Source organism: Pungitius pungitius, chromosome 1 (genome assembly GCF_949316345.1).
Source record: "Pungitius pungitius chromosome 1, fPunPun2.1, whole genome shotgun sequence".
Lineage (NCBI taxonomy): Eukaryota > Metazoa > Chordata > Actinopteri > Perciformes > Gasterosteidae > Pungitius > Pungitius pungitius.
In genome coordinates, this window is record NC_084900.1 from 7,766,770 (window position 1) to 7,789,717 (window position 22,948).

At 42.0% G+C, this 22,948-nt stretch overlaps 1 protein-coding gene across 1 annotated transcript in view; it reads right to left on the reverse strand.

Annotated features, from left to right (window-relative positions):
- The window catches only part of LOC119222380 (collagen alpha-1(XXV) chain), a 117,046-nt gene that overhangs the window by 36,680 nt on the left and 57,418 nt on the right, over nucleotides 1–22,948 (reverse strand). The window contains exons 3-6 of the mRNA XM_037478989.2: nucleotides 18,122–18,166; nucleotides 14,911–14,918; nucleotides 5,125–5,151; nucleotides 4,320–4,346 (exon numbers count right to left, since the gene is read on the reverse strand). Of these exons, the coding sequence (XP_037334886.1) occupies nucleotides 4,320–4,346; nucleotides 5,125–5,151; nucleotides 14,911–14,918; nucleotides 18,122–18,166 (107 nt within the window). The remainder of the gene's footprint in view (nucleotides 1–4,319; nucleotides 4,347–5,124; nucleotides 5,152–14,910; nucleotides 14,919–18,121; nucleotides 18,167–22,948) is intronic.

A 22,948-nucleotide genomic window follows, 5' to 3' on the forward strand; every position in this document is an offset into this window, starting at 1 on the left:
GTACTTGTTTTGACGAACATGTCTTCCATGTTTTTTTTTCTTAAACGTGGCTAACATCAAATTCAACTGTCAAACATTTGGTTTGTGGACCAGACCTTTCAATTTAACCCAAACAAGACCATAATTTAATTTTAAACATACCCCATTTAAAGAAGTCAACGTTTAGGGACTGTAGAAAGCATGGTTCGTTGTCATTGGTAAAGTATCCATTTCCTTTTATTCCAAATATACAAACAAAATGTTTGGCCAAGACCATCTTAGAACAGGCTAAAATTGAGGAGCTGTATTGTTCGCAGGGTTTTGGGAAACATCCAAGGACTGAGATGTTCACAGGCAAATCAATCAAATGGTTTACAATTCCTTGCTCAACAACAGCCATGACGGATGGGAACCAATCATGAAAACTCAATAAAAGAAGAAAGCATGGGGCATTTTTCTTGTTAAGAAGAGACAACATATAGCTGGATGCTAACTTTAATCTGAGTCCAGATGAACACTGACATATTGGCGGCTCACATGGTTTTGAAGGTTCTACTGAAACAAATACACTTTGTTTCATTTTAATGAACGTCATCAATCATTATTTAAGGGTATTTTGGTCACACTTGACATTTGGATTTAAATTTCAAGAAAAGTCTTTTATAGTAACACATGTTCTAAAAATATGTGGCAGTATTGATGTCCACTGCAACACAAATTGACCAAAATGTTTTCCAAAAAAGCTAAGTTGGTGTTGACGGTTCTAATTTGAGTGGTAGTTTTTACTTAAAGTTGAAATGTTTGACTATTTTTTTTTTGTCTTTCCAAAACTAGCAACACAAGAACAAGCATTTTTGCTTGATGAACTACTGTGCAAAAACTACTTGACAACTAACGCTTGAATGTAAATGTTCTTAGCTTTAATGCCTAGTCAGAACATGTGAAGATTGTACCCCACTGGTTGTACATTGATCGGATACTCTTGTTTATGTTTATACAGGGGTTCGCGTATACGTTTCATTTCACTATATATGACCAACCTGGATGAATAGTATTTCTCAAAGACTGGCAGACTAGCATAAACACGCTCTGTAAGAGATCAATCTCCTGCCATATTCAAGAGTAAGATAAAATCTGGCCTATCCAAACATGGCTTTTGTACCATCCCTCTGGTTTTCCAAAGATAATTCGAAAAGCATGGCTCATTAAGAATATGGCCCTCAAGGCAAGAAGATTTAATTTATCCCTGTAGCAGATTAAAGTAATATTCTTACACCGGACACAATGGCCATGCTGTGTGTAACGGAGACTGAAGCGCAAATATTTCCGAGTTATTTACAGCTTCGAATATCTTCAGGAAAATTAAAGAAAACAAGAACTGGATTTTGATCAGGGGTTTGGTCTTCAGTACATATGCCTGGGAGGCCACTAAAAAAGAAGCAATCAAACTGACTAATGTGTGTTCGAAATGCATAATAAAATAAATACATATTTATCTGACCAAAACACGTAGTTGGACCTGATCAGAAGATGAAAGTAAAGCGGAGAAAAGCTTGAATGAGTGTGTGTTAGTGCTCACTCCGCATTGCCTCTGCGCTGATGTCTATGTGTGAGAACGATAATGACATGGCGGTTGACGGGGAATCTTAACCATTCACAGATTGCTCTGTTTTGCTTCTCTCCTCGAAAGCGGATGTTGATCATTGGGTGAGGAGCTCTATTGCTATGTATTCGCCTGAAGCAAGAAGGCTGCAACTGTAGTAAACAAAAAGACAGATATGGGGACAATCGGCAACAGCCGTCAGAGGACACTTGCCAGAACCAGCGTCCGCACGACCACACCAAACAGACAAATAATCCCAACCAAATGCCGGCTCAGGCATCTTCGGAATATCTATATGTGGTGTAGATTGCAGATCTGTCCACAGATGGCTTTTATTCATTTAGTAGGGGAGGGATGCATTCATAGGATGCATTCATAGGAAGCCTCAGATTCGGCATCAATTCATCAAATGTATCTCAAGTGAAATGGGTTGTAAGGACTCATATTCATGTGTAAACAGCTACACTGTAAAAAAAAAACACCTCTTGTTCATGCCGGAAAGGTCTATTTTGGAAGAACAATGAATGCTTCCTTTGTCTGACACCTGTAGTTTGCGCCATCCCTCCCACAAAGACCACACACCTTTCTCTGTGACATTCTATCCCACCGAGGAAGCTTCAATGGTGGCCGACACATTGTTTGTCAAAACTGGCCGATTCATTGTTTGTTGTTTGTTTAGCCTTTGGTGTTTGGACGCGGCCTTTGACTTTTAGAGCCGACAAATGGCTGACACTGACATGTGGGGAACAGGCAGGAGAGGTATGTGTCTCTGAGGACTAGTGGCAGTTCTCACACTGTACTTGGCCACGGAGGCCGAATCAATCTAAAGACTAACACACACACACACACATATAAATATATACATAGATATAAGCTTGCATAAACAAAAGGTCTGTCCATTGAATTCTAATAACATTATATCAAGCAAATTTGAAGTTAACTGGACAGCTGAGGTGCAGGGGACATATTCTTGACATGTCCTAGTGTTTACATCTACCTCCATATGGGTTTAATAGGCTCTCTACACACAGTCAATAGCTGACAGGAAGTTTATTTTCCAGCCGGATGGAGTCAAGATCAGTCAGCAGTTGTGCAGTTATGCCTCCATTTATTAAGGAAATCTTTCTAATACTGCTCCACTACATTTACCTACTAATCTAATAGAAAAAGTCAATATCCCATTCTGGGGACGTAATATCATTTGCGGGTGACCCAGACTGTTTTTGTGCCCTTTTTGTCTTTGATATGTGACTGTGACAGTGTATTAATTTGTACCTGTTAGGGGACAATTTTTTCTGTAATTGGAAGTTAATGAAATGCTGTCTTGCGGTGGACAGTTTATGTATTTACTCTACAAGACAAATAGGGCCTGGCTGGTCCCTGTTACAACTCTATCAGCCACAACGCTGTTGCAAAATTGTAAATCACTTCCCTGATAGAGACAGATGACTCCATTTCCTAGGTCACAAGGCTACAAATTATGACCCTAACCCAAGAAATTCTATCCAAGCAGCTATTGTTTATTCAATTCAGCATAAATTTTCTTTCTGCCCAATCCCTATTATATCGTCGCAACTCTAGTGATTACCCAATACTTTTCATAACATTAAATATTACATAAGGTTGTCACCAAGCTGAAAATATACTTGTAGATTGCATTAAAGTGTCAAACCACTCAAAAAACAAAAACCTCTGTGAACTTGGCTGTTGTTTGAGGAGTGTCCCAGACGTATTGCTTTGGGACCATTGATCGAATTTCACAGAGAAGGTCATTGGTATTGACTTCCAAATCATAAGAATTGCCCTACTTTGGCAGGCAGAACTGGCCTGGAGGTGAACTGACGAAGATAATTGGCAAACCACTAACGTCTGTTTGGGCGGCAACACAGAATTGGGATTAGATCCACTTGGGAGATGGCTGGTGTTCTGGTGACAACACAATCCTCTGTGTTGTTGTGCTCTCTTGTCCTTGCGCTCCAACATGTGTGTAATCTTTTTCCTCTTAGGGAAATCAATTACAGGCATTTAAAGTAACTGACTCCATACCATCTACTCTTGATGACAGCACATGCAGAAGAAGTTAAAAGTATGTGTACGCACATGTGAACCCCAGTGAACGCGATCTACTTTAAACAAACCCGTGCAGTCGCATTCTGCTTTTCGAAAGGGGGCCTCGTTTTTTTCACCATTATCTGAGTAAAATAAGGGCACGCTTAGTGCTAGTTGGAGATGGAGTAATTCATTTCAGAGTCATTCAAGCGCGGAAAAGCACTCACATCATCATCATTTAGAAGCTGCCCTTTTATAGAAATGTCAAACTAAAGAGCTGGAAATGATCAAAGCTCTGAATGCGTCGTGTCACGTCAAGGGATTGAAGTGAATCACGAGTAATTATCGAGACAGAGCTAGTTGGCTTTTGATTATAGCTGATAGTGAGCAGATCTCTTCTGCTGATGGGAAAAGGCTTGTACTCATGTTCAATTTGAAAACGAGAGGTAAAGAGAAGGTCTTTACGTCTCAACAGGAAAAGCCACCGAAGGTATCTTCCACATGTTTCATGGCTTTCTTGATGAAGAAATGAGCTGTGTTGAAATGCTTGTTGTATTTGGCCAGATGAGAAGAACCCTATCCCAGGAATTTCATGCATCTCAAACCTTTTGCCCACAATTCCGCCGGGGGAGACACACACAGTCACATTCATCAGCTTATCACAAGGAGTCAAGAGTAAACCACATACCCGTGGTCCCTGGTCGCCTTGATCCCCCTGCAGAAGGAAAGAAAAATAATTTCAAAATAGCCCTTAAAAACGCGAGGGTCAAACACAGTGAACAAACACACAGTACAATGCTAATAATAAACTGAGACTCACACTGAAGTTGCCCAGGCGTAATGTAGAACACATTGATAAAGTAAATAATACAGGAACCCCCAACTATTCATTGTGGTTGAGAATAAAATCACTTATGATAACATGGATTGACATGGATTGGGTACGAGAGAGAGAGATGGGAAAGCAAGGCGGCAGTGGTGTGAGGTTTGGTGGGTTTGGTGAGGAGGGGCTGAGTGTGGGCGGATTGCATTGCCAGGCCATATTTTATGCCCCAGAGAATTCTGGATTTGTGCCTTCACTGGGGGAGGGTGTGTGGGGGGGGGGGGGTAGATCTTGGTGGATGGAGTACTTTACTGAAGAAGAAAATGTAAATGTTTGGTTTTCAAATCAACCTGAACGGTAAAGCCTGAGTGAGGGTTTATCACATTAGAGTGAAACCGAACCAAAAAGCACACTTTTGTAACGTACACGTGAAGGAAGACCAAATGTTGGACGCTAAATTATAGCCATCATCCATCTAGAATGGTTGGATTTAACACTGTTAAACCATCTAATTTGCTATCCGCTCTCTTGCTGGAAGAGTTACAATTTCGCCACAGCTAAAAAATGAACATGGCAACTTATCAGAAATGAACGGCAATTTTGCTCAAGCAAACTTCAAGGCAGTACCTTGGCATTTTCTCAGAATCACTCCAAATAAAGAAGTACTCACCTTTTCACCCTGGGCACCTGCGGGACCCTACGAAAAGGAAAGCAACGATTATGAAACGGAGAAAATGGCACATTGTGGTAAGACCACACTACATTGTCTGTGAAACCAACCTGTCTTCCAGCAAACAGGGGTGAACGATTAACAAATGTAGTTTGATGAAACTACCACTGGGCACCTTTTTAAATTTCCTTAAGCATTTGATTCAAATGCCCTTTCACAAGACTGGAAACTGTTACCTTATGCATTGTAGGGGCTTATACAAGCATACAATTAAAACCAAAAACGGGCCAAAATCAAGTCCATGTTTACTTAGAGGATCAAATCCAACAATCTCCAACCAAGTATTGGCAAGCACAATGCAATATGTGCCCTGAACACAGCAGTTTTTGTAAGGCAGGTTTTGCATCCAACTTTTGCAATCAGCAAGCAGGGGCTCCTGGGTGGGCTCAGTAAAAGATTATCACTGAAGTAGAGGATTTGACAATGAGGTGTGGATCCACGGGCTGGAGAATAACGAGCCAGTGTTCAAAACACTATTTTTTAAATTCCAGTTGACGGATGAAGCACAGTATGCAGGGCTCCCTTTCTTCCTCTGAGGTCAACATCTTGGAATAAGCTAGAATTGGAAAAATCAGTATTGGATCAGTGTCAGCACAGCAGAGTGACTAACTGTTCACCGTGCCATTCGTTTCCAATCTGAATTTCCCATGAAAAGCAATCCGTCAAATACATTTTTCAAATGAAAGTACGTTAGAAAAAGTTAGATAAAGTTAATATTTGAGAGCAGAACTGAATCTTCCGCAACTATTTCCGAGGTTTGGGCAATTGTGCATGTCTTTTTTAAACGCCAAACAAATCCTGTGTGTCCTCAGTCAAAAAGAACAAGTTGTTCAGTTGTCACCAATACAACTACTGTAACAGCTCTGCGGCGGCTAGTTTTCCAGGCTAATACCAGTCAAACGTGGTTTGCTTCCAAAGACATCAGACTCACAGAGAAAGGTCTTCTGACACTAATCCATAGATTGATGCCATTAGTGGAAGACCTCAGTTGGGTCCAAAGACTCACAGGAGCAGGCTCCAGTGACCCATGAGCAGCGGGCTTGCATACACACACACACACACACACACACAGACAGGCCTCCACAGACAGGCTTCCACAGCACTGGCATAAAATTGCACGGTTGAAAAAAAATGAAACGCTCCAGTGGTAGTCCAGCAGTTTTCTTCAGCCAATTTCCCACACTGCTCTGTGGTAGAGAGAGATATAGCATGCTCAGTGCATTTGGACAGGATTTTTTTTAATGCACAGTTTACTGTCGGCAGCTTTTTTTGTCTGTGTATGTGCACAACTTGATCCGCACTAGGCTCAATTTGCCTCTGGTCATGCGATATGAACCCCGTACAGCGGACTTGTGTCGTGCATCGTCCCTTTTACTCAAAATGTGAGGTATTCGATTCGAGAATCCCAGTATACTGGCCTGGTTATACAAAGGAGCCACATTTGCTCACACAAAACGAGTCAATATGAAAACAATGTTCCCGATTGGGGTTCCCATGGGGGGGGGGGGGATGACGGGCAACAAATTGGAATCAAATGTGAAATTTTTTTACTTTTACAATGATGTCGATGCAGTCCAGAGAGGCTAAGTACATTTCCAGCATGTTCCTGAAAGTGGACGGCAGTGAAAGAAAAACACTGCAAGCTTTTTGTTGTAGGGGAAAATTGCCTTTGGACAATAGGCCATTCACGAGCCGTTGCTCCAAACATATGAACATGTGTAAAAAAGATATACATAAATATAACCACATTTTGAACAACTCTGCTTAATGTTAAATATCTGACACTGAAAACACACAGAGCCACACGGGCTAAATGACTGGGTCAGTGTGTGGAAAGGGATTAATACTCTGCTTTATATGATTTAGCATTGCAATAGATAGAGATGAAGGGGGGAAACACCCACTGGTTTTGTTAGTAGGGAACAGATGAGAACGCTGGCATTTTCACAGTAGATAATCCCTGTTTAGAGGTCTGATTAACTAGGCCTGTTTGAAGTGCAACTATTTCAAATGTCACATTCTGCTGACTCTTCTGCTAATCCACTTTTTTTTTTAAACTTCGCTCATTTTGACAACAAAAAACGATCACTTCTCAACCATCCTGGCTTTCACAGTTTATTTTCAGACATTATTAGTTATTAGATCTCCTCATAGCCCAATCCTGTACACTGAAGCTCAGCTGCATCTTTCCATGTTTTACCAAGGTCCAGATTCATCAATAATTGGAATAAATATTGCGCTCAGGATTTAAATGAGGAGATCAAGGCTGCAATCTGACTCATCTTTTATAACTCTTCCAGTGTTTGTAGAATTGCTTATCTGTATTATATATTCATCATTTATGTAATATTTGTTCATTTTCCTGCTTCTTGTGTGTATATTGACTTTCAGATAATTTGATGAATATTTAGATGACGTATAATGGTTGCTAAATTACATTGATTAAACACAATTGAACTAATTTACTGGTAGATTTAACTGACACAAGGGGAAAGCTGTTTCTAACACACCTTTTAAACATGTTCACTTATCTCTTCCATCTGGTCATAAAGCATGTGGAAATGATTTCGCTACACAGTCTGCACTTGCTCATTATGCAGCCCATCATTTGCACATCACACGGACAGACAGTACCCACTGGAGCTTTTCCCAAAAGGTTTTACACAGCACAATGAGAGTCTTTTATGGAAACTATTAAACAGATCCCCTGCAAGGGCCATTTCAAAAGGAGCAGACTGTACTACAGTACATCTGCAGAGGGTGTCTACTTGTCAAGCAGTCTCAGCTGCTCTGTGGTTTCAGTCTGCCCGAGGGAAGGTTTCTAATCAGCACCTGTGTATGCTTTCCGCATCTTTTTTACTGCTTCTGTTCTGGCTCTTTTTGGAAAAGCAGCCGTCCAGCAGGTGCTTCGTGGATCATCGGGATGCTCTTGTTTGATCAAATTTGCCGGACGGTGCGTTACTTTGTTGAAGATGATTAACCCTGTTGTGCCGATGACACTATTACGTTTAGATCACACTCCATTTGTCAACGGCTACATCTAATTACTCATTTGTAATGCTTGTTAAACCAATAGTCGACGTACAAGTCATGTTCAGCAGGTGGTTGTCAAGCATCCCGTTATCTCAGCGAAGCATAAGGACTAGAGAAGGGGGAAAGAGTTAGCATTGATCAGTCCAAAAGGAACGAAACCCTAGCACAGGAACTCTTTCCTGTGTGAGGTCGCTAGGCCTCCAGCGGGGAACCCTGTACACTTACTGGTCCCACTCAAGAAATAGTCTGGCCTTAACCACCTATAAAACCAAAAAAAATGTGTACTCATGTGCTGTTTTTAAACTTTGATCTTGTTCAGATTAAACATATAAAATACAGTGTGTTGATTTGTGAGCTTAAGACCATCTGGCTGGATTTTTGGATGGAGCCATGCTAGACCTTGCCCCTTGTTTCATTGAGTCAGTGTGCTATGCTAAGGCTATAAATCTTTGTTTTTAAATAAATTAATATCAATCCTCTCATATAAGCCCAAGAAGACTTGGATTGATTTGGTAGATTTCTAAATAGAAGCTAAGAACAATCTAGAAACATTATTTCACTGGTGAATAATTGCAACAAATATTTGAAAGAAAGACTCTTACACAGACTAGACGTTTACAGAGACCTGAAAAATGAGATCTGTCTGTCGCATTTATGGTGATGAATCAATTTAGACACCTCCGAACCCCCAAAGGAAATGACCGATATCACGTTAATGTAAAGCCTCACACCTTCTGTAGCTTAACACTAAGCAAACTTAAGTCAAAACTCCATCATGAGAGGATTGGTTACAGAATACTGTGTGCATGATTCATGAGTTCATGAGCTCGATCAGGATTAAGCTTTTCTTTTCTATCCACATAGCTATGGTCCCATTTTAAGCATAACCATGATCTTGCTATAGCCAAAAACGTGCTGATGGTATCCAAAAGAAAAGGAAACGCCGTCCACCTTTTAAACAGAGTAGGGGAGAAATACGGGAAGGTCTGCAGGGAAACATAAAACGCAAAGGGAAGTGGGGCCAAACCCGCCAGAGACACGAACATTGCCATTCAAATCTGAGTAAATAAGGTTCAATGCAGCTATTCTGTCCACTTCCTATGCAGCCAAGCTGGAAACATGCACAACTAGATATCCATGTGTTCTGTGTTGGTCTGTCCTTAACTGTAGAAGAAATATTTCAATGTATTTATGATTTTTAGCCTAATTTCTTTATCTTAGTCACTCTACTTTATCGATTTTAACTTTCCAAAATGTTTACCAATTACTACTCTAAAGCAGATGATTTGTTTTCTCTTTATTTCGTATTCTCTTTCAGACAATTTTTCATTTCTAATGAACTAGCACACTCTCAAATCACATAGACGAAGTATTTTTGACCAATTTGTTTCCACAAAGAGGCTGATGATGCAAGGCCTTGGGCAATATGCTATCAGATTTTTTCTCACAGCTGTTTCACGCCATTTGCTGAAGCGCAACTTTCTTATCTATAGCAATAAATATCCAGCAAAAGTCCTTTAACTCAAGGGTAAAACTTCTGTCAGCGCAATTTCAAAATGTTTCAGAGAGATGGGAAGCCACTCCATATCCTTTCTATATAGGCCTGGTCAGCCATAGTTTACTAAAACATGATGAATAAAGTGCTCTGCTGAAACGCTAGCCCGCAGCAATGGCTTCAGCTCTTTTGATTGAAGTAATCCTCGTGTGTTCGGCTGCAAGATCCCGGTACGATCTTGTGCCACAAACCATCTGAACTAAAGGCAAAAGAAATCTGCATGCAACCTCTGTCTGGACTCCACTTCTAATTCGTTTTCATCAGAGTGACCTGTTAAATGTATCAAGGTCCAGAAAACCAATCCAACAAAACGGAGCTCATATCCTCGCTAGCAGAACCCCGGGCCAACGGGGCTGGCAGCAGTTGCTGCAGTCCAAACGGTCGGCCACATGGATCCAATCATCTCCCCCTGGAGCACTGGCATCTCTGAGAGCGCAGGGCCAGCGACTACGGCTTCCACAGCCTCGTCTTAACGGCGTGCCGTTTTCTCACACAGCTACACAGTATTAATAAACATGTGTGTACACAGGAAGTTAAGCAAAGTAAATATCCAGACACCAAGTGCTGACAGGGAATGAGTAAGTCAGAGGGGGGGGAGGAGAGGGGGAGGGGGGGGGGCAGGTGAGGACTGCTGCTAACCACAGAAGTGGGAGCAGGGCCATGGTGTGGTTTGAAAAGACTAAAGCCTAATTTACGCAGTTCACAAAGTTTAGTGATGCATCGTGTTTGCCACACATTGAAACGGAGAGTTCTGGATCTGGATTGAGTGGCAAATTCAAATGTCTTTCCAAAAATGCTGAACACCTCTCTAAGAGATTACCACACCACCAATGATGGTATGTTTAGGGTGATTCCTTTTGCAACATGTAAAGAAAGTAATGTAGCTTTCATTCTCTGAACATTTCCCACAATCCTTGAAATAACCATTTTGGATACATTTATCGATTGCAGCAATGCAAAAGTGGAAAAAGCTGTAAGGCAACCTAAAAATTCAGATTTAGCCCCTTAAGATGACTCTGGGCATCATTGGAAGTGAAATCCACAAAATTTTGAACAAATCTGGAAAAGAGTAAAACACTATAGTAAAAACAAATATCTGTGTGTACACTTCCATTTGTTAGCCCTGCATAGGACCTGGGGGGACTTTTTTTTTTTTTTTAAACGCAGGAAACTAATAGAGGACAGGGATGTGAGTAATCAGAGCAGAATGGGCAGAAGCGGACAACCACAAGTGGCTGGTGCTCGTCGGGGGAATCTGGACGCAGAGGTTAGGGAGGGATAAGAAAACCACACTGGAAAACGGACTTGGGAATGGCATCTGGTTCCCATATTCACAGTGTATCACAATTAGCCGGCATCAAATGACTTGAATGTGTGTGTGTGTGTATGTGTTTGCGATTGTGTGCGTGTGCCGGTTATGTGTGTGATGTTTCCGTGGGAGCGTGGACGAACTGAAGCAGCTGAAACCGATAGTGCGACTGGCTATAGGTGTGTGTTGTGTGAGAACGCTACATCCGGGTGCAAATCAAGCGTGGAGGAGATTCACAATTTCAGTCAGGGAAGGTCTCATCATTCCTGAGGATGGGAAACATTTAAATAGCTTTAGCAAAATTATATCCATTAAAAAAAGCCTTCAACCAAAGCCAATGGCTGCACAATACGCAAGCACATTTTTTTGAAAAAAAATGTTTAATAGGGTACAAAGCTCCCGTTGGAAATGTATTCATTTCACTTCTTCTGTGGACTCAATTAGAACCACAGAGCACCAGTTCCACATATTTGATGGAAAATTCCTCTGAATCCAAAACATATAAATGGGCACCAGTCTCATTGCAGTTGTCGCCAAATGAGTTCACCTAATACTGATTAAGCGTATCGCTACCAGGGAAACCGTATTTTGCAGCGTGCCGAAGTTGCAGCGTCTGGTCTCTGCGGCGACATTCCTGCTCCTCGGCACCCGGGATGCATTTCATGCCAACCGAAGGGGGGTTGGGTTTTCAAGACTCGGAGGAAGATCTGAGGGAGAAGTCACCTGCGGGCGTGCGTCACGAGCGCACGTCGACTGTGTTTTTCCAGCTTAAGACTGCGAGCGCCGCAGTCGTACTGCGCTTAATCCTCCTGCCAGGCCACGGTGATGAGTATCCAGCCTGCTCGGCACCGCCCCCATTAACTGCTTCGCATCGCTGCGAGTGAAGCTCTCGGGTTGGCGTGAGGGCCTGCTCATCGTCACTTGCTGACGGACAAGTGCTGCTGACGGGCACGGCATGAGCACAGGACTGACATCTAGAAAAGGTCAATCTCTTAATGTTGTCACATCCAGTGCCAGTAGGCCTTTATGAGCCCAAATGAACAGCCACTACAGATAGATCCACTTGCAGCTCTTGGCAAGCCTGCTACACGCCAGAGCCTCATTCTGTCTCTTCCTTTGTCCCTTGCTTTGTTGTGAAACTGTTAATGGGCGATAATTGGAAAGTAACACAACATCAGAGCATGTGCAGTGCCTCCCTTAACTCCAATTTGCAAAGAACTGACACCTTCTCCTTTTCCGTGGGGGGGGACGGGACGGGGAAACGGTGATCAAAGTCCAGCTGGAATATGTTTTATTAACAGGTGCGGATCTGCGGCGCATAGCAGATGAAGGATGAAAGGTGGCGGGTGTCTGGGCTCCTGCTTCACCCCCACGCTGCCTCTAATCCCCGAAGCACAGCTGCATAATTCATACGGCGTGACAGTTCATCCTCAACCTGCGCCTCCGGAACCTCCGCTTTGTGAGGCGGGGAGGTGTGGGAGCTACTTTTCAAATGCAGAAACAGACGCAACCAACTTTATTTACCTCACCGACCGGTCCTGGCTCTAGAATCCAGGGTGGTGTTTTTTGCTATTTTAACATTTTATCATTTTCACATAGTTCCCCCGGAGTCTAAGCGGATTTTAAAGCATACAAGCTACTTTCTCTTTCTGTGTAATTGTTATTTAGTACGGCATACAGTCTGTGCTATAACCATTCGGCGGGTGGTGTTAGAGAACACTGCTGTGCAGCCCCCGGGGACGGTGTTTTATGCTTGATTGGTGTTAAATGGTGTGCGCGCACACACACACACACACACACACACACACACACACAGCGGTTGGTTGCTTGGCAGTGATGTTTAGACACGGGTCGCTCCTCAAGAGCTGCAGAGCTATGAGGACTGAAGGCTCGAAAAAATGAGAAGCAAAGACTTGATGGTTCTTGCCCCCTGCTAGCATCTTACAAACAGAGAAGAAAACCTTCCTCTGGATTTGGTAGCAAGAAGAGACCAAATATTCTTCTCGTAAATGCCGCAAAAGTTTAAAATTCCTTCAACCCAAATCTGTAAAACATCTCCATAAATAGTTTTCCAATGTGTCTGAGAGAAAAGCGAAATTGACCCACTGGCCAGAGTCGCGAAGGGGAAAAGGAAATTACATGAGGACATATCACTTGTCCATGTCCTAACGCAGCATGAGAAGATCTTCCCTGACGAGCTTTGATTGAGATCGATTTTCTGCCTCCGTCACTGCAGCCGCGGGCCGCTGTCCATCCGGCGGCGGCCCGAGGAGTGATTACGTCCCGGGGATCTGCAATGGCTTTCGGCTTTTGGTCCGTTGGGTTGCCTCACAGGGCTGTGTGCAATTTACACAGTGTTCCCAGAGTAAGAGGGGGAGCTGCTGAATATTCATGGAGACGTGTCCCCTGTCACCCCCCGGGTGGGCATACGGAATGACAGATCACATGGGGTCACTTTACTACAACAACAGATTGGAGGCGATTGTTTGTCATATTACGGCAGTCTTTGAAGACTGCTTTTGAAGGATGTTTTTAGAAATGTTATCAGCTTTCGTTGTTTTTTTGTTTTTTTAAGTGTGTACAGAAAGTTCTCTTTAAACCTAGTTGCTTTTCCTCCATCAAAAAAAAAAAAAGGACCATTACCACAATGTGTGTGCTCCTTCTGCTTCCTATAATGACTTCATCAGAGTTTGATTGGCTGGCCAACAATGGAACCTTGTCAGCTCCCTGCTGTTTGTGCACTACATTTACTACGTCCCGCCCAAAAGGAACAATCCCCCCAGGTACCAAGCAACACATTCAGCCCATACGTCCACAGGCAAATCCAACTTCTCACAGCGGCACTTTGGTCGACTCGTGAGACATCTCGCAGCACGATTTAACAGCGCACGTCAGATGTAGGGCCTGGCGAGGGAGTCGGAGTAGTGAGACCACCTGCACTCACTTAGGTCCCAGAACCCCAGGAGCGAGTGGCTGAGAAGGCTCTGAGGATTAACTTACAACTTTTACAGCTCAGTCGGCACACGCTATTATGCCTATTCAAACACACATGCCTCCGCACTATAAATAATTGTAAGAGCGCACACAGATACAGTAACCGCTTGACCCGGTTGTAGAGTGAACGGTCACAATCCTCGGTGCTTGTGCAAGTAAGGGTTTTTCTTCATCTTTGGGAGAAAAAAAAAACAAAAAAAACTCTAAAGTTTTCCATCTGTTAAGGGGTGGGGGGGGGGGGATCTGTGATCACCCGGCAGTGTAATGAGGTGAGATAATCTGTTCGGGTGCAGGGAGCTGGCAGGGATGGAGATCAAGGATATTACAAACCAGACGGCCCAAATGACAGGAGAGACGGCCCCCATTAGGTGAAGGAGGGGATAAAGAGATGCATTTAATAATGGAGTCTTACTGTGTTAGGCGCTAAGGAGATTTCTGGCAGCACATTTGTTTTAATTGGAGGACTTTTACATCAAATGTAGAAATCCTGTTTCATACTTTAACATCTACAGTTAAAAATCAAATGCTCGGTAATGAAAATATTAGATATTGATTACTTAAGCTGTACGGCCCTATTTTGTATTTTGATGGTGGTAGTTTGCAGTGCCTACCTGGAGTCTCTGCTAGTTACCTGGCCATCTAATGGTTACGGCAAAAGGAGCCCAAAAAGTACCACATAATGGATTCCTGCCAATATAATTTCCATTCATGAAAATTGATCCTGACCTCGAAACAGTGAGGCAAAAACTTGAACTGCATCTTGCAGCTTTGTTGGAATGTTTTTACCTTCACATGGGTATCACAGTTGGGGGAGATGTGAGTCAGGCATACTTACAGGAGGTCCTGAAGGAGAAAGAAGAAAAACAGGGCTTAGTGTGTTTTCAATCAGCGATCAAACAGACTCAGACGCATCAATGTTCTACTAAAACCACAGATTTCCTTCTTTGGAAAGGAGCATTCGATTAAGATGCATCTACTCAATGATGCGTTGACTGACTATGCAGAATACAAATTCCAATTCACTATTATTCCAAAATGGCACCTACACGGTATAACAACCGCACTGTAACGAAAAAGGTCCAATTGATTTTCCATGCGGTCGGCTCAACAATGGCCAACGGGCCTGGTGATCACATTTTACATTATTAAGTCACTCTAATTTCACTACTACATGGGGGTTGCACGCTTGTTAAAAAAAAAATCCCCCCACGTGCTTGAGAGGTGACACTCGTCTTTTCGCCAATTACTGCGGCTCGTAAGGACTGTGTGCCAACGCACTTCAGGGCCCTGCAAATCATTTAAGGTCTTTAGGTTCTTATTAAAAAGGTACCCAGCTGCTTTAGCCCTGAAAGGATAATTTGTTTCTTTACAAGTCCTATGTCCTTGAACTGCTCTTCTTCATGACCAGGGGAAAGTGCAAATCCTTCCAGCAGCTGGAGCATTTAAGAAAGCCGTGTAATTGAGGCTCGCTGGGCTGCACTTCTGTAGCCACCTTTAATGGATCATACAGTAGACCACTTAGCTTTTAATAAACCTGTCCCACTGCGTCAAAGGAAGTTTTCAAAGAGGAATTATGGAAAAAATCAAAGAAATGATGTGATACAAATGTGTAATATGCTGCAAAGTACTCAAAAGGTATGCAATCTTTCAATTTGATGGCTTTAGCTTGACCAAAAACATAATTTGATGAAATATAATCCATGTAAAATGAAGCAGTCTGTGACATAATGTCATATAATCCACACTCAAAGCTCACTTTGAGTTCGACTTTCTCTTCCCACACTGTCAACCCTAGTCATATCCTGATCACAAGCAAATGGAAAGGTTACTGCACGAGCATTTTATGGAATGTGATTGATACCACGGTGAAAGTTGTTGTTAAAGATGCAACGGGGCTTGCTAACGATCTTCTTTGAAAGAAGAGCCATTCATTTGTCGCTTTACAATGCACCGCTGTCGGTTTAAATTGCTCCAAACCGGGTCACGTTTTGCATTGATTCCTCTTTTTTTGAAGGCAGGTTCATCGGTAAAAAAGTGCTCATTATTCGCATACGAGAACAGTCTGAAAGCGTTGCTTTCACTGCTACAAAAAATGTTTCATCCTAAACTGTCGTGCCGCACTTTTCCTTTCCTTATGGTACCGGTAAACACACAAGAGATTCTAATAAAGTATGCCATTCATTTTTCATGAATAGGTAAATACCCCCGTCTCTTTTTCCTATTTGTTCTCTCCGTCAGCCGAAGCCAAGTCTGGGCAAGAAATTCCCTCTGCGTTTGTAGATGAGTAAACTGCAAAAGACCTCACCCTGAATTTGTGGTGAACTTGCAGCGGTTAGCTTACTTTTGCTGAAATCAAATCATGAATTAAATATGCTTTCCTTCAACGTCAACCGGTGTTGTGAACTTAAAAAAGGTATATTGGATTTGCAGAAGGCTCACAGTGCAGAATGTGGCACTGCCCGTCAAATACCGCATTTTTTATTCATATAAATAGTGCCTCCGATTTTTTCCTGTTGAGCGTCTACACACAGTTTTGATACTAAGCTGAAATAATGCAGCACAGTGCCATCCTATTTGCTGGCTCTACACAGATTGTTGTTTTTTATGCGTGTCCAACATTACAATGGCATTCCCTGGACAAGGACTGAAAGATATATTTTTTTTTAAAGCCATTTAAATGGCACCATTTTTTGTGGATACTGAGCATAAACAAAGAACATGGGTTTTAAAAAAACAGTGTAAACACTGCATCGCTGCCATTAATAAGGCCTCGTCCAGGTAACCGGGTCACTCGGATTCGACAACACAATTGAGCATTGTTCAGCGGCCGTGATTTGGGCTGTTGTACCGAGCAGTAAGGACTTGTCATCCCAATTGTTCCATGTGTGTTGTGTTCTCGAAGGCCACTGAGTGGCTTATGATTGCTTTCTTATTTCCAAATGATTTGTTTAGAGGAAGCGGTTCGCGTAGTCGACGTTTGCTCCGACTATCGAGAGAGAAAAAAAGAACAGTCATTTGAAATATGCTGGAACGATGGGTGTTTATTTGAAAAGTTGAACGAATATAAACAAAAGTCTGGATTGATTACAGATCTGTATCCAACCAGAACATTGAACTGTTGTCTGTCAAATGTTTCCCCCTTTTTTTTTTCCATCTCCCTTGTCTTGCTTTAGCATTATGTAACTCACTGATCCATATCTCAATATGGCCACAGTGGGATTCAAAACTAATTTCAACCAATCAAAAAAATTTAGGAAGAAATCATATCTTTGATGCTCAAATGAGGGCTCGTTAGATTTGATTTGTGTGGCGTTAAAGTAGCAGCTAAATAAGCCAAACGAGTCGCTCGTGAAACGAAACCGCTCCGTCATTACTCTACCTTAAAAATGTGACCTTACTTTGCCCGGTTCTCTCTCTCTTTTTTCCTTTTTTTTTTTTTACAAGGGCAGTGCTTTCATTCCACAGCGCTGGCTGCTCTCTGCTGCACTGCACTCCCAACAACGGGGGACACCGCCATACTCCAGAGCCCGTTATCACTTTCCCCATCAGGTGAACGCAGTGCGGCTGCAGCTGCTCGCCGACCAGCCGGTTCTTGCGGTCGATTTCCCGAATTTGTGCGCGCGAAACGCGTCCTTCTCCTGGACGCTCGAGGAAAAGGCAGCGACGAGGTCGGTTGAGTCAGCTCAGAGGAGGGGGATTGTGTGGGAGAAAAGATGGCAGAACGTATCACGGCGACTTGTGGGAGCGTTATTGGTCGCGGACAGCCGTGCGCTCCAAATCGCGTTCGAGCATCGCCGTTACTTTCTCCAACTGCACGGTTTCACACGTTGCGTTTCCATAGCGACTGAACCTAAAACACAATCCATGTGACGACTGAATCCACCGGACCACAAATTACACATCTATGACCTATTTTGGCCTCCAAAGATATACAGCTAACTGTAACATGATTGAAACTGCAGTTTGATTTGCCTCCTGAATTATTCCCCAAATGTTCCTGGATTGAGAAGTCAGTGATCGTTGGCCACACACACACACACACATACCGGGCTCTCCATTACGGCCTCTTCTTCCCCGCTTTCCCGGAGGTCCTGCAACGAAAAGAATATAATTATACAACTCGGTAATTTTATTGTATTTTTGTTTCGTTTCCGTTTTATATTCTTCAAGCATTCTCAGTCTAACCACCAGACAGCAGGATGAGGAAGAGCCACTGCTTTTAGACAACAAACATCTCATAACCTCAAGGTTCATTAAGTATTAAGGCTTTATTAAATTCATAACCAGAGGGGGTGGGGCCACACACTGTGTTTTATGCTGTCAACAGTGTCGCTTTCTCTTTTTCTATTTGTTTCAGCACGGATGCCCTGGCTTTTAAGTTGTTTACCTAGACAGTGTTTTCCTGCTCTCCATTTTTCTGTCAACGCCATCAATCTGCCAAAGCGCAGCTGGAGGAGTAAAACAATTACACGCCTCGCCAGGTTTTACATGTACAAGACTCGACTGGGTCGTACTCCATGAAGGTTTGGTTTTCAGTTTGCAAATGTGGGAGCATCTCTCTCCAAAATGATTCAATCCTACCAGGAACCCATGCAGGCTTTTCCTGACGTTAGCAGCTGGAAACAATTGGTCAGGCATTGGCCTTTTGTTTTCTCTCTGTGTATTGACAATATAGTTAAAGGGTAAAACTTTTAGGCCAGCTGGAAGTTAAAAGTTGGGCTCTAATAATTACACAGAAGTACACTTTAAGGAGGCTTCAGTCAACATGAAAAGATGAAAAGAGTTTAAGATAAAAAAAAAAAAAAGTTAAGTACAAGTTAATTTAACAAAGTTACGTTTTGCATCAGATCATTTATCTTAACAACTTTAAGAATAACATTGTGTTGTTATGTTAAGGCACAAGACCATTACAGTAGTGTAATAGGTTCGGTGAAAGCTTTGAACTGATAATCAGTGCCTTGATGTCTAAGGCTGCCGCAAATGATGACTTTCTGACTCAAGGCTCAAAGCACTAGCAAAGAAATTTAATGAAGAGGACCTTTTAAGACGGTCCAGACATGTTCCTGAGGTGCAAAATGCTGGATTATATGGTGCAACTCCTAGTCCTCAATTTGATCCCACAGTTTTGCTGTACTTCAGCCCTCTTCTCTGCTCCGATTGGACTGATTCCAGGATAATGTCAGGCGCTGCCAGCCAAAGGGTCCAGGCGCAGTTAAAGAATGTAACCACAGGTGGAGTTTGACTCTCACTTTACTTTGAGTCGCATCAACCCCGCTTTCTCCATAGGTTTATTTTTCGAGGTTTTAAATGAAACAGAAGGGGGGTTTAGTGCACTTGGCAGTCGCTTCATTATTTCTCACTTTGAAAAGCCACTTGACACTTCTCGGAGGAACATTATGTGTGTCAATACCACGTCCTCCTGATTTTGGTGGTGTATTTTTGAAAGCTGCGGAGAAAACCCTTCCCACTTGGGAGTTGGTGGTCAAGAGAAAATACCCAACATTATTTTCAGATATCATCATGATTTACATTATTTGTCGCAATATTTTTTGTCTGATTATAGACCGTAAGGACAGATACCAAGTAGCTTTACCAGTAACATTTAAAACCAAATAGAAATATGCCAAGAGATGCCGTAAATGCTGTAAAGTTTCAGCTAATGAAACACAAAAAAAGAATCACCTGGAGTTTTTTTTATCAATTAAGACAACAAAGAATTAGGAATTATGAATATAATCAGATTCAAACTGTCTTAAAGTGCTGAAAAATCTTATCAAAGAAAAACAAAACCATTATATTTGGCCTGGTAGATTTCCACAAGATCTCGAGTACTGTCATGGAACAGTGGTTTCTGAAGAAATGTGGTAGAAAATGTCATGATAAGGGTCAAACACTATGAACACAAGCAACTGGGGAAACCTTTTGAACCTTTTCAACAACTTTCGAGTCTGGAAGTGCAATAAATCGAAGGGAACTTGACGTTCATTCCAACGTTTGGTCGGACGGCGTTTGCGGTCAGACATATCAAAATGGCCCCTGTGGTGTTGTGTATTGTGTTTTTACATTGTGTTATATGTTGGATCAATCACATTCAATTTTTTTTTTTTTTAAGTAAGCAACAGAAAACCACATTATAAGTGCTGCTTGGCTTCACTAAGCCGTGCCGACGGTGTGGCTCCGAGGACGTGGGTTAGTCAGTCCACAACTGTGCTGCCGACACGCTGGGCTCCGCAGCTATTTGTTGGGTTTCTCAAAAACTGCGTACAGACATCCGGAGGATCTCGGAGGATGAGTCCAACAGGCTTTTTCTTTACCGCCTCCACAATGTTTATATGTGTGGTTATGACTGAAATCGAATGGATTGCCAGGAAATTTAATTTAGACATGCATGCCCCCCCGCAATGGCTGCACAAAGTAATTTTACATATGGGTAAGATAGTCAAACTTAACAACGCACCTGTCTTCAAATTGGAATTTTAATCAGTGAATATTCAAGATTGTGCTGTGAACAGCCGACAGGTTCTATTCCTCTCATTCGTCCGAATCGATCGCTTTTAAGTGAACCAGCTGTGAACGGCCTCATTAACAATACTAGCATTGTTTCAGAGTGTGATGTACATGATCAGACCACTCCCGGTCTACAGCCGTTCCTCAGACTAAAAGCTGTGCCAGGAATAGCAAGCTGGGTACCAGCTACAACCTCCAAAGTAAATCAGGTTTGATGGGAATTGGCTTTAGACTTCTCTGCAAGTTTATACATAGAGAGGTATAGTTTGCACTGTGCTTTGTTCAAATGTCATCAGTCATTTTTCATTGTTTTTATTGAGTATTGATTCAATTAGCATTGTGGTTAAGGGTTATAGTGCTGCAGTCAGTGCATCGCTGAAAACGAACAAAACATACATTTTAAGACGTTTTTCACCAAACATGCGACACCTGCCTGTTGGGAACATCGTGCCAGACAAAGAACGATTACATTTTGGATCGACTACACATTTTCCGTGGTTCATTTAAAAAAATGTTTTCCCCGTGTTGTATTTGTTATATCGTAAAGCACCACCACTGTTTTCTGCATACCAAAAATGACACATGCAGACCTCACTGTTTAAATAAAAGTCACAAAAGTCGAATGTCAGGAACGATCGTTTGGGGGAGATATCGAGGCAATACATTTATTCCCGTGCCAATGTTTTGAGAAACTGACATGACATGGTTTTGCTGGCGTAAATTTGACGCCAGGCGTCTTTGAATGATTTGGTTCCCCAAACTGCTCAATCGTCTCTGTATGCTGTTCTGTAAACTCTAGACCTACATTTCCAGTTAAAAACGCTCTTGTTGTGATTGTCAAGTTCCATCAATGTGTAAACGTTATGTCTGCATCATTATTGCGTTGGAAAGAATTAGTAAAAATCTCTCTTCACTTCCGAAATCATTGTCTGAATCAGAATTCAAGAATACGGTACATTTCCATCTCATCATGCCTCCTCACTTGGCTCACAAAATTCCAGCTTTTGTTGATTGAAATGTTGTAAAATAATTCTCAGAAAATATGATCATCAATGTCCATCAAAGGCATTACAAGGATTAAAGATTTAGTCCAAAAACTTTATTAAACCTGGCAACTATTGGGTATCCAGGTCAGTGGAACTAAAGCTGCACAAAACCTGGCTTTCTTACTGTGCAATCATTTGTTACTTTAGTACATTTTTGTGGAAATTCTGGCAAAGAGGACATCCATTTTGATCCAACATCGTTATTGCTTTGCATGGCAATGAATAAATCAATACATGAAAGGATAATTCATAGAGCACTGGGTCCACTGTACAAAGGGGAAAAAACAAATGTTTCTGTCAGGTTTATCTTTGAATGTCACTGCTCCTGTCATCTAAAAGCAGAGCTGTATTGTTGTCAAAAGAGGATTCATAAAATACTACTATCTCAAGAAAATTCTCTCGTCACAAGATACAAAGTCTGCAATTTACTCCCTTTAAGAGCTCTCGGTGAAACCTCACAGACAATGGAGAAGATTCCTTTTCAATTTTAAGAATCCGTGGGTCCAACCACAACGCGAAAGACTTGAAGCTAAAAACAAAGTCTAATCACTGACCGCAAAATTCCGTGGTAGCAACCAGTCAACCGTAAGCCGGGGCAAAGCATACCCTGTTCTATTGTCTATTTTACTCCAAATGTAAGCATCATTTACGAAAATGAACATAATGTCATACTGAAAACTAACTCATCAAAACTACTTGACTGAACTCTGAGCTTTTTGAAGATACAAAAGTTAAACTGGGCTGTTAAAACCACACCTGTATGTCTCAGGCAAAAAAACCCAATTCAAACCTGTAGTTAAGGCTAAAACAGTCAACAGGTAAATCTAAAACGAATATCTGTACAGGGTTTCCACTAGATTCCATCATCCTCATCGTGGGTGTTGTTGAGAGAAATAGAAAAGTCCCCTTGAACTTGTGAACCAGCAAACTGGCCCAGAAAAAGGAAGTCCTTGTTGCACTCCAAATGACATAACTAGTCCTTTCATTTACTCAAAGCCTTTCCATTTAGGGGAGATGAAGCAGAACAAAGTTTCTCACAAATATGTTCTCATTCCTGTGTACTGCTTGGGAACTATAAAGTCATATTGGCTTCTCTACACAACAGAATCACAGTTTTTTGTAATGTAATCTGAATGTTCATACAAAAGCACAATAAAGCTGTTCAATGCATTTAACTTGGTAGCGGCAGATTGTGTCGATGGAAGTTCAACTCCTGAATATTAGAAGTAAGTTTCCACATTCCAGGAATCCGATACAAGGAGCAGACTGCAGCACGGTTCGCATGTAATGTCATGCGATTTCAAAGAGCAACCCAACTAT